Here is a 19,068-nt window from a genome sequence, read left to right as displayed (position 1 = left end):
AGCAAAGGTACGAAGTGTGGTGTGGTAAAGTGATGGGACACCATGTAAGGGTTTTCTGCATGAGGAGTAATAAGAAGGGCATCCAATGTTAAGGGTTTTGTGCCTGATGGAAAAAGTCAAGGAGTTAAATGTTCATTATTGGAACGAAGTGGATGTCGGTAGGTCACAAGTTCGAATCCCGGCTAGGTGGACTTAGTCTTCCATCCTCCCGAAGGTTGGTAAACAGATCACAATAAATTGTTATTTGCAGCACTTAGAAACATCCCAAGTGTTGCATGATGTACTGTATAAAAAGCAAGTTACTACGGTCATGTACGGCTCCCCCATTAGTCATCAACGCTGCGCTGTTTTTATGAACAAGGGAAGAGGACGTAAAATTGTAGATGGGAAAACTGAACATGGCGATGTTTGTCACCCTGGGATTCTGTGTGACACCTGGGCAGCTCGACCTTCACTCTGCTGTCTAATTGATGGAACGTAGAACTCCTTAGTGAAAACCACCCCTGATAATTTGCAATTACCCACCTCAAGTTCTATAGCTCATCATATAAGTGGATGCCCAAAATATCAGACCCAGCTGATACCAGCACCTCTTCATTCATATCAAGGACCACAACAGGTCGCTCATGACCCACTTTTAGAGCCTACATCGACACCCCAGAAAGAAACTGGACCCTTGGTGCCACCAATACAATATTTTCAGTACCAGATGCAACATGAGATGCTTCTCAGAAGACAATTTGAAAATACTCCTCTAAAAAATAAATACATTATAAAAAATAATAAATAAAGAAATGGTGAGCAACGTGCTTCTTGTGGGCTGAACTCCGAGCATTGCAGAATAGCTACGACTAGGTGCTGGCACCCAATATACTGCTACTTAATAATGCAAACATGACATGCCTATAATGTGGCGTGTTAGGTGGGCCTATAGTGGACGTAAATCAGGCTTGATGATGAAGACGTGTGCAGTTATGTACGTATCTCATTCCCTACAAAAAATAAGGAATCTGATACAGGAAAAACACGGTAGAGTTGTAGTATCCCGACATATACAAATCGGAATCCTCATACACCGAACTATGAAAGATTGTTTACAGTTATAAAAAAATATTGCATTTGTCACAGGATGTTTCTACCCCTGACTACCTAGCTTATCATGACAAAGGACCACATAGACATAAAACATTCATAGATAATGAAACACCAACAATGCTGAGATACATAAAAAGTAAGGACTTTGTCTGTCAAAAATACTTTATTTTTGAATTGACAAAATCTGGCCGACCTTTGATAAATGAGAACAAACTTGATTTTTAAACAGGTTAAAGTAACAGCTCAGGAAACATTCAAAAACACTGTGTAAACAAGAAATAAAAAACAAACCAAACATAAACCTTTCCCCGGGATGCTATGATGAAAAGCATAAACTGTGGTAGTTGTCCATAGTGGAGGTTGTCATGTCCAAACCGATCCGTTATGTAGAATACAATCAAATTCACTGTTACGATAATTCACAGAATTTTCTCAGTGTGTTCTTGAGAGGCACACAGTTCATTGTTAGAAATGCAAATCCACTCCAAGAAATGCTGCTTTTTAAAAAGGCCACCGATGAAATCCTCTTGCTAGGCAGAACATTGTCCCACTTCTGCAATTTCTCCCAAGAACATAACAATTCCCAAGTTTACCCAATGATTTCACAGTTCATCTTTGTCAAAGTCATCAAGATCCACATCACTAAGATCAATTTCTTCTTCAGCCGGTAACTGTGAAAGAGAAGGTGCATTTGTTTAAAACAAAGTGAAGAATTTATTGTACCAATTTTCTCAAAATATTCAAAACGAATGACATGCTGTTAAGGAAAAAGAGCCTCAGGACTAGCTTTCAGCCTGGTCAGACTCAACAATTAGAAACAATTATAAAATCCACTGTTCTATTAATTAAATATGTAACGAAAAATATACATGTATTATTACTATTAGTGCTGTAGTAGCTGATGTCTTAATTTGTAAAAATAAAGAAATGCTAATGCCCTGGTGAATAGGCCCCTGCCAAGCGCCGCCAATGTTAGTATCAACCCAACTACTAACCATCACACTCCGACAAGCTTGACAATTCAGACAATTACAGCTCCCAAAACTATAAGAATAGCTTGGGAGCCAGGTGATAATCATTTTAATGTATACTGAATTGATAAACAACCGCTGTACAGCTAATCTCTAAATTAACTAAACTGCGCCACCAGGTGGCAGACTGCCATATGTGCCGACATTGACAGTGCTGGTGCAGAGGATCGGAAACCACCAGCTTAAATCAAGCCCTGCTTACAAGAGAGAAAAAGAGGCGAAATTCCTAGGCACGGTTCTTGTGCGTTTAGTTAGTCGTGACTGCTACCAAGCTTTGGCAGTCAGTAGGTCGGATTTTATGTTTTAATGAAAAGAGTAAGGGGCCGAAGGGATCAATCAGGAGATCTCACACAGGGGAGGAAACAATAGTGTAATATCCCAATTTCCAAGTACACAGAACAGCTCTTGTGGCCGGGAACACCAACGTTCAGTTCACCAAGAACAGAGCGGGGACACACACACTGACGTCAGCACATAGGCCAGCTCACTGCAGAGTAGGCATAGCATCACAACGTTGAACTTCTCCATGTAGACGTCTAATTTCAAGCCACAAGCTATGAATACAGACAATGAGGAACTGCCATCTAATTTAATGGTGAGGAACTGGATCTGAGTCGCAAAAGACAAATGCATCAGAAAGTACACCGTCATATCAAGCAACACACATGCTCTAAATCATACCGAGTCCAATTTCTATAAGCAACGTCACTTCTAGTTTCAACAAATGATTATGTTCGATTGCACGTAAAATGACAGACACCGTGAGTTTACCCCAATAAGAGAAATAGAAACATCCTCACTAAAAGCAAAAATGATATTTTTCCTATGGTACTTTTTGCCTTTGTTTCCCTTTCCTATTGGTTTTATTCTTTGCACTGTATGTAGTATTAAGTATTTGCATCTGTTGATACCATTGGGATTCGTTTTTACTCTCATTATATTCTTTGTACCAGGATATATATATATATATATATATATATATATATATATATATATATATATATATTTCAATAAAGCTTTCTAAACTTAAAAAAAGAAACAACCTCACTAAAAGCATCAAATATTTCGAGCTAAGACCTGAAAACTGCTGTAAACTTCTAGCCTCAATAGCAGCCATGTATCTTGTGTATCCTATAGTTATTAAAATTGGAATAACTGAACTCGATCAATATTAGAACTTTATTAAGATCACCATAAAATACTAGATCGGTTATCGCAGCATGGTTGTAACAATGGGTTTCTAAACTTTGGTTTTTCGGGTCCCAGGAAAAACAAAAAAGACTAATAATGTACAATGGTGTATTCTGGTATGCTTAGTGGGGTCTGGGGCTGGAACAAGCAAAAAATAACCAAAAGGGGGAGCAGCTGACAGATGTAAAATAGTCCCTTATGATTTGCAATTTAATAACTCCATTGGAGGATACACCTAAACAGCCAACTGAAATACTTCTCTAGGCTGAGCGAAGAAGAAATGTAGTCTCAAGCCAATGGCTCTATCCAAAAAAGGGGAATGGTTTAAGAGAGTGGACTTAAAAACCCTCCACATGAATACTGTAGATCTTTGCAGTCAGCCAGACCTACATAAAAAAATATATATATACATACATACATACATACATACATATATATCCCACAATGGTCACTGAGCTAGGAAATACAAGTCTACACTATTCTCTGATAGCACTTCTTATGCAATGCTTATGGGTGTTGTATCAGTAACAGTCACTGCCTGGGCATGGTGAAACTTGTACAAAGGGAAAGGTTATGTTTCAAGCAGGCCAATGAACTCCATTTGTAATTTGACTAACTTCACATGGTTTTATGATTGCGCAAGTGAAAAGTTCATGTACGTCAGCTGGTAAGAGTGTCTGGATTTTTTACATGCAAAGTCCATGTTTAATGTGAGTGCAGGATTCTGTGGCTACTGCATGAAAAAAAGAAACGATGCAGTCATTCATGATCTGTACATTCAATGTCATTGCACTGAACATAATGGAAACAAACACTATCTTCAATATGTGGATTGATATTCCTTTTATGCTATAAATATCTCTGATATCATAACTTTTAATATTCAAGCGTTAAATACCCTTCCCAAATAGTAAAGCATTTGATTCAGTTGGAATTTCCTGGAGAAGGTGCATGTCAGTCTTGCCTAGTTGTGACTTCAATGTTCAACCACTTACTGCCTTTTTATCCCTCTTGAAGGCTGTTTTTCATCTTTCTTTTAGTACTTTTTTTCTATCTTTCTCTTCCACGTTATATCTTCCTTTTCTGCCTGATGATAAACAAATTAGGCACTGCCTCATAGCCAAGCTACAACCTTTGACTTGTAACATGTTCAGTAAACTGTACAGGTTTAATCTTTGAAATTTTCAGCACTGAGTGTAAATAGGAAGAATAATTACATAAGACAGTATACGTTGACATTGTTGTACATGAGCACAGATGTGGAAAACAAAAATCCCAATGGAAAGCAGTAGTATGTAAATGCAAAAATCCTGTGATTCATATTACCTCGCCATCTTTGCCATCCCAGGCCTCTACAGTGTTGATTTTGGGGATAGCACCTCCGCCAACTGGTGCAGTAGATCCACGACCAAAGGATAATTCCCTGAAATAAATGGAATTATTAACTATTGTGCGTGCACATTGCCTGAAAAAAAGAGGGTTTAAAACTGAATAACACTAGTCGATCTTGCGGATTATAGGCACAATCGAATTTTATAGGACTGGCAAACAAAAAAAGGTCCGCTACATTAGCAGGGGATGGAAGGTCATGAGAGGACTTCTGGCAGATGAAAGTGGACATACGGTACGAGCTGCTAATTAAGACTACCTTGCTCTTAATCTTTAGGCTGCTCTCTACTTCTGAAATGTGCTCTCTCTGGGAGTCCCTTTAAATCTTTACCCCCGTGAAAAGCTCAAGCATCCACCTAGGGGCAGCACATCAAACGCAACAAAACAAGCACTTCACCAAGTCATAGCCACAACGTGCCAGTTCAGGAAATGGTTTCAGAGCACATGCAGAACAGTCCAAATGACGTCCAGAAAGAAGCATGTACCACTGAAAAGCAACCAATGCTTTCTTAGCTACTACAACATGCTCACAGAGCAAGCAAATACTTAACAAATAGAATTCTAAAATGCAGGAGACTGCTAATCAGGGTATGGGTGATTGGGAAGCCTAATTATCGGAAAATCATGATCAAGATTCCACTTGAAGAACCAATCTCATCCCACAAAGGCTCTCTACAGAATTGCAGTCTAGTAGCTACAAAAAACATGAGGTAATTGGAACATGGAAAGTTGGTGGGAGTTAATTTGGAGAACATTAGTTGGAGATGATGGGGGGAGGGGAAGGTCACAACTATAATGAATAACTAGTTACTTACCTTTGGTAATGCTCTTTCGGAAGGATACTCTTTCGAACCACAATTTCTCACTTTGTGAATATCCTCAGATGCTCTACTGTATCCAGAAAAGTAAAATCCGTGCTCCTGCGTGCCACAGTTGATGTCATTCCAAAAACGGAGCCACCCATGAGCACTATGTCAGTTGCTTTCCCTAATCAGTCTGCACTCAGACGTGGAGACGACTGACCAACTGAAAAACCAATGCAGATTCCTAAATTGGGATCTTTTCATATGGAGGAAACCACACAACAGATGGGGAAGTGGGAGGATGGTGTGGAAACAGCAATTTAAAGAATCCACCAGAAAGAGGGTTACCGAAAGAATTTGGTTGCATCACAACCATCTTGAATGGTTTTGGCTAGTGAAGGTCATAGTTCTTCTGGGAGAGCAGGCAACATTTCACCCACCATGTCCCAAAGTTTGTGACCCAACCCAAGTTCGGGTGAGGTGTCCAGTCCAGTAGACTCCTGTAAGGCCATGTTCCAGTCTGCATCATAAGGAGGAGCAAGTTTTTCCCTGTACCTTTCATTGTTATCTCCAGGAGATTGACGGATCAGAGTCTGAGCCAAATAGCTGGTGTAATGTACGCGCATAGCTTCACAGCAGTGGGATTGTGTCAGAGTCCGTGGGTTAAGTAAAGGCTGTGGCACATCCAAGATCTGGATTTGGCCCTGGCTGAGCAGAAGTCAGTTTGGAGTAGGACAGAACAATAGATTGCTGGGCCCCCTACGGCATCTGTGCCGGCATCTAAGAACCAGGGGCTGGTGTGGGTTTTGGCGCTGAGCTAGACTCTAGTACAGAACCAGAGGTATGTTCTAGGGGTCCAGACACCATTGAGGGAGAACCTGCCATTGATAACGTGACTGGGAGGCCCAGCAGATCCTTGGTGCCATTAGGTGCACAAGAGAACTGGAAGTGTGCCACAGATGCACAGCATGGCCTCTCGTAAGGTTTTGACCTGTCTACGAAGTGGCAGCTGGGCCCAGAAACTGGCATCTGGGCCAGATATTAAATCTGCTCCTCAGTGGATCAGGAGCAAGTCAGAGAGGCATGGCAACACTTATGGGCCTTCCCTGAAAAGTGACAGGAAGGTGCTAAGTCCCTCTTGCACATTTTGTGTTTATTTGCCCTTAACCAGACTTCGACTGTGGTGAAGAGCGGCATCAGGAACAGCTCTGCATTCTAGACTTAGAGCAGGATCTGCGCAAAGTCTTCCAGTGCTTCGTCATATAAAGCTTTGTCTCAGGCTTTTGAGTGCACCTGGGCACAATCGTCACAGGCCTTGGAGTCGTGAGATAAACCTTAGGACCAAAGTCACACCTTGTGCGGGGTCTGTAACGGACACCTGTTTGCGACAGCCTCTAAAAGGCTTAACCACTGCAGTCTAAGGGGGTACAAATTGTGTTTACAAGTTAAGGAGAAAAAAAAAAAAAAAGAGCTCTGTATCTGCACCTAATGGCGCATAATGAAAGGAACGGAGGCCAACGTGCATGGGTGGTATTTACATGCAGCTCCTTTTGGTACTTCTGGAAAGGCATGGCGTTGAAGCGGAGTCGCGCGGCGCCACTGCCAGCACACAGGGGCACTGCTTTTAATTTTCCAGATGTCGTCTTGTGCCCAGGGATATTCACAAGGCGAGAATCTGCGGTATAAGTATACAGCAGAATAAAGTCTTAAAATAATCTACTGTGCATCAATACACATTTTGGCGATGTGTGCGTCATCTTGCGCCAGTGATGGTGCAAAATTTTAACCTACTTTCCTGGATAGTAAAAATGAACATTCCAACAGAAAGAATAAGTGCTACCCACTGTTTAAGACCAGGTCCTAAATGAAAGTTACTTTCAAAATACTGGTAATTATAGAATAATTTGACAAATAGGACAAAAAAAAGCAAATAAATACCACTGAAACCCACATGCAGGTCTATGGACTTAAGGACTAGCGTTTGGCCAAAGAATCAAAATAAGGGCCATGTAAATTTGTTTAGAAAATGTCGTAGACCGTGGGGTATGGAGACCTGAGTTCTGATCCTAGGGTTCCCAAGTGTTAAAAATGCGATAGACTGCTTTTTCTTCCTTTTACACCGTTTCCAAATTTACCCAAAAGTGGAATATTTAAAAGAAGCTAGACACCAGCATAAAATGCTATATCTAGAGTAAGTTGCTAGAAACCACAGTTATGCACAGCACAAGGCTGCAGCATTAGGTACTGTAAAAACAAGATTTTTTTAGTACCTTAAACAAACAATATCAGATGGCATATACCTACCGAAAAATAATGATCTCACACATCATGTGGCAAAACTCAGCTAGAAAGAGCCATTTCCTTCCCTCAACAACCTCTAACCTCAAGCACATCAGAATTTTTAATTCGTACTTTGTTTACATGCCCTCAACAATACCTGTCGCGGGAAGGGAGAGCACATTACTGACATCAGGGCATCTCAAATCTGCACTGACATCCCTCCCATCAGCTTGACGTTGGGGGTAAGGCATGTGGTCCTAGCACAGAGATAACAAGCCCAATTATTACTTGACTTAATGAGATATTCCTGTTGTGGGCCTTTCATGGCAGAAATGCAGAGATGGCAATGAGGTAATCTAGTCAAACACATCACCGCTGCATGTGCTTTTACAGCCAAGATGTTTTACCAAGGATCAGTAAATGGTCTGATGCATTTCGAGCAAACAAACACATTAGTTCTTAGAGAGACAGTATGACAAGCATTTGCAATGCAATAGGTCCTGCATTTACGCGAGTTTAAGCTATTGGCATTGTAAATAACTATGCCTATTTTTGTTTTTTAAAATGTAAATAAAAGGCATTGTCATTTACAATGCCAATAGCTTAAACTTGCGTAAATTAGAGACCTATTGCATTGGAAATGCTTGTTCAAGTGTAACACTGAGTGTGGCTCCACTTTAAGGACACTGCGCTCGGTTTCTTTTTCTTTTTTTCCTTAAACTTTAACACTGAGCCCGGTGTCCTTGAAGCGGGCGCCGCGCTCAGTGTTACAGTAAAAAATAAAAATAAAAAAATAACAGAGCGTGGTGTCCCTGAAGCGGGCACCGCACCCACTATAAAAGTACAAAACAAAAAAACAAAAGAAAAAAACAAAGCGTGCTGTCTCAGAAATGGACCCCACGCTCAGTATTAAATAAAAATAAATAAACAGAGCGCGGTATCACTAAAGTAAGCGCCGCGCTCAGGATACAAATAAAAAAATATAGCAGCTGCCATTGTCCCCATAAGTGGCCATAAACAAAAATAGTGCTCCCTCCCTAGATAAAGCAGACCGTGTACGGAGCCAAGTAAGAAGAGATCCGGTCGTCATGAGCGGTCACAAATGGAGACAGGGCGGTTACAAGGAGGGCTTAACAAGCCTCATAATGAATCAGGGGCCAGCATTTACCAAGGACAAGGACACCAGCCAATCAAAAATATGGGCCGAGCAAGGAAGTGACCGACTACTGGACGGCAGTCCTTAATGATATAGACGCACAATTCGATACAGAGAACCCCGCTTACCAGCCTACACACTCCTGGGACTCCCAAACGCACTTACATCAGTCGATCCGAGGGAAGCAAATGGGCCTAGCAATGGGGGCTGCTGTTTAACATATCCTTTCGCTTTGGGTAACCACAAGGCGTCCCACGCACACGGGCTGGCTAGACAAACTTTGGCATCTGTTGGGCACGGAGCGGATTCAAGCCACCCTTACTCCATCCACGGCATCATTCATTACCATCTAGCAGCCCTTTATTTCCCTCTTAGCCAAAGAATTCAATAAGATTACATGTCCAAAATACGTCCGACTACTGCGGCTCACAGATACTTCTTCTCAAGCGGACACTACCAACTAATTAGAACCGAGTTGGCACTCTAACTTGGAGCCCTCGCGGGGCGGAGGTGCGGCACACTGAATGGGGATGGGCGTTGGGGGTTTGTTGTCATTTCAAGGAGCGGTTGGGTATGCAATTAAGAATGCTCGCCCCAAACGTGCTTTCGTGGATACACTACATCCCCATGCCTTACGGGCCTGGCCACCTTCTATTTTAGGGGTGGGCGAGGATCATGAATGTAGGGGGCTCGAAGGGGCATGTGCTTGTTGTAATGCATACAGCTTGATGCTTGTGAAATTCAATAAAACAAAGTTAAACAAAAAATATAGGCGGAGAGAAGGTGAGGCTTACACAGCATACTCTACTACTGCATACCACGCAGAGTGAGCAGCACACGCGCGTTGCCGCTAGGCTCAACCTAAAAAACATCTTTTAGCCATGAAGCTGTAATTCAGTATGAAGTACAGGAGCAGGACAGGCCCCAAAGGAAGGCTCCAATGTTTGGAACCCTTGTACCTCAGTTGTTGATCGATGCTTTCAACAAGCCTCTCTGGCCGCAGCCCACATGGTTCCCGTTTTTCTGAAACCTTTTTAAATGCACTTTCAATTTCATGAATGAAGCTGCAGACAGCTCTCTGGATTTGGGGCACTTAGTTACTTTGCTATTGTGTTGGGCGCCGAGCAACTTTCGTTGTGGACCGCTTCAAAGGACGAGTACCTGGGCCTTGGCATACAAATCCGTCTCACTGCATTTATTTTCAGGAGCCTGGTATTTGACACTCACATTTGACTACTTTAGAATCGTAGTCCTGTTAAGTGTGAAGTGCAGATACGACGCCCTTGACTTTTGGGGCAAACACTGAGAGTACGCTGTAAGTAAATGACTATCATATTAAAACAAAAGAAAACGAGGTTTACGAGTCAATGTTTAGGCGGGCATTGTGCTTGGACCCTGCTGTACAAACACATTAGTGAGATTGGTGAAGTTCACGTTTTTACGTGCAGGCGTCTGAGGTAGGAGAGGCGATCAAGATGTTATAGGAGTAAAGCGGGAAAGGCAATGTTAAAAATAGGGGAGTTACGACAGAGCGGGAAGGGAGAGTGAGACTGGAGTGAGTGAAGGGAAAGAAGAGTGATGGAGGCAAAGAGGATGAAAGTGAAGAAAGCAAAGGATGGATGGATTCGAGGGAGCAAGGAAGGAGGTAAATAGATTAGGGATGGGGAATAAGAATGGGCTAGAGAGGGGTGAAGAAAGGCTTCTGGCTTGGAGAATCGAACAAATGAAAACTGTCTTAAAAGATAAGCTTTCATAACACACACAGCACCTTACAGTCTCTTTGGCTGAAACCCGGATTTGTCTGGCACACTGCAGCTCCGTTTTTACTCCCTTTATTAATTCATTTGGGAAGTCAAAATGTGAAGCGGAACTAAATGGACCAGGTTGGCAAGCTCGAACAAAGAGTTACTAAAAACAAAAACTCCCACCCACACACACACACATCAATTACCATGTCAGAAATACATCTGTGTCAGAACTGTTCCTCATGCTGCCCCTTACTGGAAGGGACAGCCTAAGAGGGGGGAGGGTCAGAGGGGTTCTGCACATAGTTCAGTATTAGTGCATTTGCTGAACACACACAGTCAGCAAATGGCCTTACACACTCAATAACTGAACTCTAGGCCAATTGTTTTGTATCAAAAGATCTAGTTGTTTTATTTTAGAACCAACAAGGTATCAAAATATACTTTCTCAGAATGGATTACTTTAGTTAAATACTTTTCAAATAGGCAATAGACTCTTTGAATACAATAGTTATAGTTTGTTGCAATAGGCAACACACTTTCAAACACAATGCAACGTTGAGCTCAATGGGAATTTATAGTTAAATGCAATTAGTTACTTTGTAGATTACTTTTCTAACCACAGGACTGGATCCTAGATTCAGTCCCGGGACATGTGCTGTAAACAGTTAAGTAAAAGCGTTTTGGTTACAGTAGTGATTTTTAAGGAATATTATAGTATTTTAAAAGTTGACACCAATGTTATCCTGTGGAAGGAAATTCAGTTTGCAGGTAAAGTAGGTTTGCGTTACTTTTGTAATCCAGTGCTTGGCTCCTAGGTTCAGCACTGGGACATCGATCTAAAAACTTACAAGTAATTACGTTTTTATCGTTGGCACGATTTTTAAAGAATATTTGTAAGTTTCAAAAATCGACACTTAAAAACTTTTTCAGCAAGAAGCAGGCAATGATATCCTATGGAAGGAAATTCAAGTTACTGGTAAACACGGTTAAAAATACTTTTCAGGGTCAGTACTGAGCTACAAGATGCAGCTCACCTGATAACAGGTGAGTAAATTGGAATTCGTCGTTTGGCTGATTTTAGATGAATATTTTAAAGTTTTAAAACTCCACACTTATAAGAATTTCCAAGTGAAACCAGTCAATGTTATCCTATAGAATCCTATAGAAGAAAAGTGAGTTATCTGCTTTTAGGTAAGTACTCGACTGGCAGAGTTAAGATCCTGGGCATAGAATCAGGGGTCTCCCAGGGTCAGGTAGGTACAGTTGGTACACCCTCAGCGGCATTGGGGCAGCTGGGTGCAGAGGTAGTTAGGCCCAATGTCATCCAATGAGAGGTAGGGGGCCTGCGGTTGGTGGCTGCAGGCAAGTAGGTCACGCGGCTGTGGGAGCTGGGCTCCTGGTCACTTTCTCAGGGCAAATGGGGAAGTAGATTAGGACAAAGGTTGCACTGCCAGGGGCACTCAGGCGGCTGGGTGCAGGGTGGTTCTGAGCCATCGGGCGCTCAATGTTATTCAATGGAGATCTTGGAAAGTGGCAAAGGCTGCAGGCTCGGGGACGGAGGATCTTCAGGAGTGACCAACACTTCGAGGGGTAAGTTGGGATCTTGGAGGATAGGTATGCACCCCGAAATAGGGCACAGGGGCCCGGGTGCAGGGGTGTCTTGACATCGGGAAATCTTACCGTCTGCTGGTCGCCGTTGGAGGGGTCCCTGGTTCTAAAGCTGCAGGCGTCGTCGAGGAGGGTCCTTGGGCACTGGGTTTCAGGTCAGAATCGCCGGGGTCTTTGTTCACGCGGATACAGGCCGGGCAGGTGCAGAGTGGGCTGGATTCACGGTTCCTGGCTGGCACCAGGGGCATTGCTGTTTGAGCAGAACCACTGCTCGTGGGAGTCCCAGTCTCTAAGAGGGTCAAGGCAGGCAGGTCCTCAGAGGTTCTTGAGGTTGCTGTCTGCAGGAGACGCCAGGATTGAGCAGGTTCAAGGATCAACAGGCCTGTAGGGCTGGGGCCAAATCAGTTTGTGTTGTCCTCTGGTTAGCAGCTGCACGGCAGGTCTTCTTCTTGGTCTTCTTTCTTGTTTCGAAATCGGGATCTGAGGAAGGAAGGAAGGTTCAGGGTGCCCCTAAATACTAAAGTTAGGGGCGTTACAGGTAGGGGAAGGGCAGGGACCAATAGGTCCCTGTCCCCTATCCTGCTCCTCTTCTGTGGGAGGGGGGCAGGAGCCTATCTCTGATTGGGCAGGACTCCCCATTCTCAAGATGGCCGGAGCCCGGATTTATGCTTCACCTCGCCTCTCCAACCTGAGGGGTGGAGATGGCACAGGCTGGCACACCCACTTTCCTCACGTAGGGTTTCCCGCTAGTCTTCACGCCAGAGTGGGGGTCAGAACTGGTGGAATCAGTTACAGACTACAGCAAGTGGTCTGGAGAAACTCACAAAGGCAGCATGCCTTTGAAGCTTCCCCATGCCCATCCTGGGGGAGAAGACCTAGCACCTCGGCCAGGATGTGCATTGTTGCAGGCCCAGGAGAGCGGGGGCTCTCCACCCAGGGGTCCAGCAACATGTCTGCTGTGTGACAGCCTAGGCAGCCTCTCAGACAAGATGCGGATTGTAGGTTAGGTTTCAGGGGGCATCTCTAAGATGCCCTCTGTAGTGCATTTTACATTAAATCCCACACGGGCATCAGTGCGGGCTTAATGTGCTGAGAAGTTTGATATCAAACTTGTCAGTCTTCAGTGTAGCCATTATGGTGCTGTGGAGTTCGTAATCACAACCTCCCAGCACCATATACTCTTAATGGCCTAACTGCACTTACAGTGCCCAGGAATGGCCCTGGGTACTGCAGGGGCACAGGGCTCATGCATCTGTGCCCACACCACTGGTATAGGGCACCCAGCTAGAGGGGTGGCTGATGTATGCCAGGGCAGTGGGTTTGTGGGCATTGCACACAGGGATGTGTGCCATGTCGACTGTTTAGTTCTGCACTAGGACACTCAAAGGCAGTGGGTGTGTTGCAGGGTGCAGGATCCCTGAGGGGGAGTCACTCCATAACATGTTTAAATAGCCAGAATACCCATGTACACCTGACATAACGTATTATTGGCAAAAATACAATGATGTACCACGTGCGAATGAACAAAAAACACTCATTAAAGAAATTTTAAACAAAAGAAAATAGGTGAAGGGTGTCAAAAATTATGTAGCAATATTAGAAGATGGGAGTACTGCTACATACACTACCTTTGGTAACTCTTCCGATGAATACTTTGACCACAGATTACTCCCCATGGAATATCCCTTGGTGCCAGACTAAATCTGGAGATTTTGTTTTCCAGCAATTCTTGTGTGCTGATAAAAGACGTCGTGCAAATCTGCATCAGTTTTGTCCCGCCCCTGAAGTGATTTCAGGGCCACATATAAACAAAACTTGTGTGTAGACATCAGTTTCTGATATTTGTACCTGCCAGACTTCGATCCCTCAGTAATCAGATTTGCCAATGTGTAGCTATTTAATCGAAAACTTTAAGATGCAGAAAAGAGTCCATTCCAAAGTACGTGAAGGACGAAGCACTGGTGCTAAATCTGCAGTTAGATAAGAGAATTCACCAGAAAGAGCATTATCAAAGGTAAGTAACTTGTTCTTCTGATGTTTACTTCAAACTGCAGATTCCCGACCGGATGAGTAGATACCAAAGCAGTTCCTACCTAGGGTGGTGGGTCTGTGGAATGGCAGACCAATAAGTCATGCATGACTGAACGGGCACAGTGCCCCTTGCGACAAACTGGACTATCCAGACACTAGTGCCCTTGTTACGACTGATGGAGAAGTTCAGAGCTATCTTTGGGTCTTAGTGATGGAGTCTTTCTTCCACCTTGGATGACTGAGTTGGCCAGTTACCCTAGAATGTAACAGACTGCCCAATGAGGAAAGACGTTTCAACTTTTGGAAGAAATGCTGCTTTAGCTCTCAGTACTAGCTTGCCCGGAAGAAAGGTAGTATGCAGGGGATGGACAGAGTGCATGCAAGTCACTCGAGCAACAAGCTGACATGTTCGCTATGAGGAACGCTCTCTTAAATGTTGGTAACCTTAGAGGGCAGTTGTGCTTTAGCTCAAATGTTTTATCACATAAGGTTTTGGCAAAAGCCTGGGGGTCAGCCATTTCAGAAAACACATCACAACAGGTGATTTTAACAGTGATGGCCGATTAGGTAGTTGTAGAACAGGAGAGAAGGCAGACAAATAATCTTAAACGTCAGTGACATTAAGGGTTGCTTTGCTACAGATTGGCCGATCATCACATATTTAGAATTGCAATGGTTGGATGTGGCGAGACAAAAACCAAGCTTTTCTCAGCGCTCAACATAAAAGGTTTTGGTGGAGGGCTACCTGGCCGCCAGAATGACATTCACTACTTCGGGAGGGAGGTTAAAAGCAGCTAACTGTCGCTCCTCAATCTCCAAGCATGGAGGTGTAAATGGTGCACACTAGTGGGGGAGGGGGCAAGCAGAATTCTGCTTGCCCTGCTGATGAAACAGAAGAGTCTCCCAAAGAGGCCGCTGGATCAGAGCACAGATACTCTTAGCCAGAATATCCGTGAGTAAGTACCGGGCGATTTCAGATACCCTACCGGTTCATCTGTTTGTGGAAATCATTGCCGGGTTTAAATCCTGTCGTTTTGGGAGAAGACAAGATCCTTGAACACTGGAAAAGGTTTTCCGAAAAAGTGTTGTCAGTAACAGAATTGAGGGAGCGAGCTACGGATCCACATCCGTTAGCGCAGAAAGAAAGGGATTGATGTCAATGGACGGAGGTCTCACCATAACATTAACGTGAGAGGAACCAGACGCTGAGCTTAAAGATAGCACCTACTAGTGCACACGTAAATTGTTTAGAAAAGTCTCTCGATCCAATACGGCACCTTGGGGCATTCACAAGGTGAGGAATAAGTGGTTAGAAGTATCTATCAGAAATATCATACATATACATTTTATATATATATATTATATATGTGTGTCTGTTAATGAGCAAGTTAGTTCCTTAAAAAACCTTATCTTGTGTGAGTAATATAGTACTGATATCAACAGAGGCTGTATTAACGTGTTCATATTTTTGCAAGGGAATATGTTGTGTAGAGTTGCAGTCTAGTAGTTGCAGTCTAGTAGTTACAGAATATAGTGAAGTAATAGGAACACAGAATTTTGCAATAAGCGGATCTTGAAAAGATCAATTAGAGATGAGAGGAACTAAAGGTTGCAAGAAAGCATTCAATTATTGTCATGTGTGCTTGGCTTCATTACACCAAACTTTTGAGATTGCTAAAACCATTTTTTTTTTCCAAAGTGAAATTTCATAACTTCAGAGAGATTAAGGACTGTTAGCAGAATGCACACTCGGCACAGAATTGATTTGCGAACAAAAGGAATGTAGAAACTGTTGATTACAATATGGTGAAGTAATGTATAAAGGCATGTTTGATACTAGTTTAGTAAATTAAAGTAACATAAGCAAACTAACAAAAAACTCTTCCCAATTTCTCATTAGAGTTTACATTTCTTTTTAAAGTAATTTGTTGTACAAGTACAGTAAAATAAGAGTCTTCTGGAATAATTCCCAAATCATATCTGTAACAAAAGAACCCTTATATCACCTGAGAAATTCGTTTATCCCCTGCTCACTGAAAGACCCTTTAAGAAGGGCAAATTTCATCTTTCGAGCATTGACAGCAGTCATGGCAGGATAGCCAAATCCTCCAATTCCCAGTGATGATTCTAGGTCCAACTGAGCTCCAGCTTCGGTCCAAAGCCACCTAAAAAACAGAAAAGACATCAGAATTCTGGACACAGCAATCAAACATGGTCCTACTGAAAAAGATCCAGAAAGATTCAGCACAATTATCACCACCATAGCTGCAAATCTAGACAAATAATTTGGAGCAGAGTAATTGTAGGAAGGTGGAATCTGGAATCTGACTACTTGGTTGCCCCCACTTTTTTTCTGGTGTTTTGATGGTTTTTTACTTAGTTTGGCTGGGATCCTGCTATTCAGGACCCCAGCACAGCTGCTTCCTCTCTAAGATGATTGCATGTACTTTTAGGTGCACTCCAGATTGGTTACTGGGTTACCCTTGTGAGCCCCTAGTATATGGTACCTTAGGTACTAAGGGCATAGGTACCCCCGAGGCCTATTCTGCCACCCCTGGGAAGCCTTCCAAAATGGCACCACCAAACTGCTACTGTAGCCTGGGTAAGGTGGTGCATGCACCCCTTACTAAGATATAGGTTACCTATATCTACCTTTTATCACCGACACATATAAACATCACTGACACATATAAACCTACCAGTCACTCCTATGGCAGGCCTGATCAATCCTGAAGGCAGAGTGCTTGGTTTTGTGTGAGAGGGTGCCCATGCACGAGCAGGACCCCTCTGCAGCTTTCCGAATCTATTCTCTGAGGCTGTTCTGTGATGCAGCCAGACTATATACTCTTAAGTGCATTATAACCTCGCTGTAAATGCTAACTTTGGAATGGCTGCATGGAAACATGTTATGTTTGGTGTCAAACACTTTAGAATCCTACCCCCCGGCCAGTCCTGGAGGCAGGGGTAGCATTCCACCCTTCGAGAAAGAGAGACATGTACACACTGGTCTAACCGATAATAGTTTAAAAGAACCCTGGCATCACAAAATGGATGCCACAGACACGGGTCTGACCTCCTGCTGCTGGACGAAACTAAGGTAGGGGAGGCCTGGACAATATGTTTCCTGTCACAGTAGGTGTAACCACCTCCCAGACAGCCTTTAGTGTATTGGGGCTGGGTGGGTGCATTCAGAGAATGCTTTTCAGACAGCGCTAGGGGCACACTTGGTGTCCCTGTGCACACCCCAGTTCAAACTGGTTGCAGGGGCACTCAGTCCCTGCTCTGGCGCAAAACTGGAAAAAGGGAATGGGTGTAACCACCCCTCTTCACAGACCCTCCCATAGGTAGGTCCCCACAGTATGTCCAACCCCCTAACTTAGTATAAGTATAGGACCCCAGTTCTTAGGACTTCAGATTACACCTGGACGAAACTCTGAAAGATATATCCTGGAACTTCGAATATTCTACACGACTAGAAGACAGAAGAATCTCCCTTGGGGGTCAAGGAGTGACTCCAATGTACAACCAGGCACCAAAGAAGCATCTTGCCGGTCTGCATTTCTGAGGCTCCCGCCAGATACCGAAGTACTTGCACAGAGTGGAGAGTCCCTCAGACCTTGCTGGTCAGCACCACAGACAGTCTTTTCTTTCTGCGTGGGTTGCTGTTGCCAAGGCTTGTTGGGTCCAATCCAGAAACCGACACCGCAGCACTCAACATCCTTCGTGGGACAGCTCGAATCCAGCTCCTGGACGTCCTCGACTCCTCCTGGTCCTCGTGGCCGAAGAGTCCAGCTTCACCTTCTTCACCTGAAATCACCAGACATCGGTGGGCATCTGCTCATCGCCTTTGGTGACCCAGACTCTGTCCCATCTGCTTTCAGGTTCTTCTCATCTTTGATCCAGACTTGGATCCACCCGGACATTTTCGACTTGGTAGCCAGCAGCACTTTGCAGCAGATCGGCCCTGAAATAGACGACGAAACCGACACCAAAAGACACCAAAAGACACCTATGCACTTGGCTTCCCTGGGTGAGGTAACTAGAGTACTCGGGTGCTCCCGTGGGTATTGACTCTAGAACTGCCTAGTTCTAAAGGGGTTTGCTCCAAGTCCTCTTCTAAGTGTCTTTAATCTTTAAAATTCCAACTGCGACTTTCCCCATATAAGTTAATGGTGATTCGCGGCTGTGTTTAGACACCGCACGCATCCTCCATGGGTTCCTTGTAGGACTACCTTGGGTAGTTCCTGGTGGCCCAAGCGGTTCTAAAGGCTCTAGGCCTTGTATGTATGTCAGTCGTGGTTCTTATACCACTTTCTTAATATATGGTTTGCTACGCCCCCAGGGCGCAACGTATACTGTGCTAATTTACTGTGTGCTATTTAAATTCTCATATTGTACTTTTACTTCTAGACTCATAAAGAGACTAGAGGAGTGTGTTTAGAACAGTTACATATATTTTATATATATATACCTGGTGTGGTTCTCCTTTCATTTGATCATTCACAAGATTATAGACACTCCACAGCTACCACTAGGATAGCTTTCTATATAGGTTGTCTTTAAACCTACCAACAATAAGGGTAGTTTGGACTGGTGCAAGGTGCCCACTAGAATAGTGGACAGCATATGCCAGGCCAACTTCTCACAGTAATGATATGTGTAATGCAATCCAAAGCACACGTTAAGCACTTACAGTATATAGCTAATCCCATAAATTCGATATCGAGAACAAAGAA

The 19,068-nt window shown here is 43.5% G+C and overlaps 1 protein-coding gene across 1 annotated transcript in view; it reads right to left on the bottom strand.

Moving 5' to 3' along the window:
• Window positions 1-1,239: 1,239 nt before the first annotated feature.
• The window catches only part of PDIA6 (protein disulfide isomerase family A member 6), a 116,053-nt gene continuing 98,224 nt past the window's right edge, over window positions 1,240-19,068 (bottom strand). Inside the window, exons 11-13 of the mRNA XM_086926335.1 lie at window positions 16,339-16,497; window positions 4,644-4,740; window positions 1,240-1,766 (exon numbers count right to left, since the gene is read on the bottom strand). Coding sequence (XP_086782461.1) covers window positions 1,698-1,766; window positions 4,644-4,740; window positions 16,339-16,497 — 325 coding nt within the window. The 3' untranslated portion in view covers window positions 1,240-1,697. The remainder of the gene's footprint in view (window positions 1,767-4,643; window positions 4,741-16,338; window positions 16,498-19,068) is intronic.

This window comes from Lissotriton vulgaris, chromosome 6, assembly GCF_964263255.1.
Source record: "Lissotriton vulgaris chromosome 6, aLisVul1.2, whole genome shotgun sequence".
NCBI classification, from domain to species: domain Eukaryota; kingdom Metazoa; phylum Chordata; class Amphibia; order Caudata; family Salamandridae; genus Lissotriton; species Lissotriton vulgaris.
This window is presented reverse-complemented; position numbering and strand designations above follow the sequence as displayed.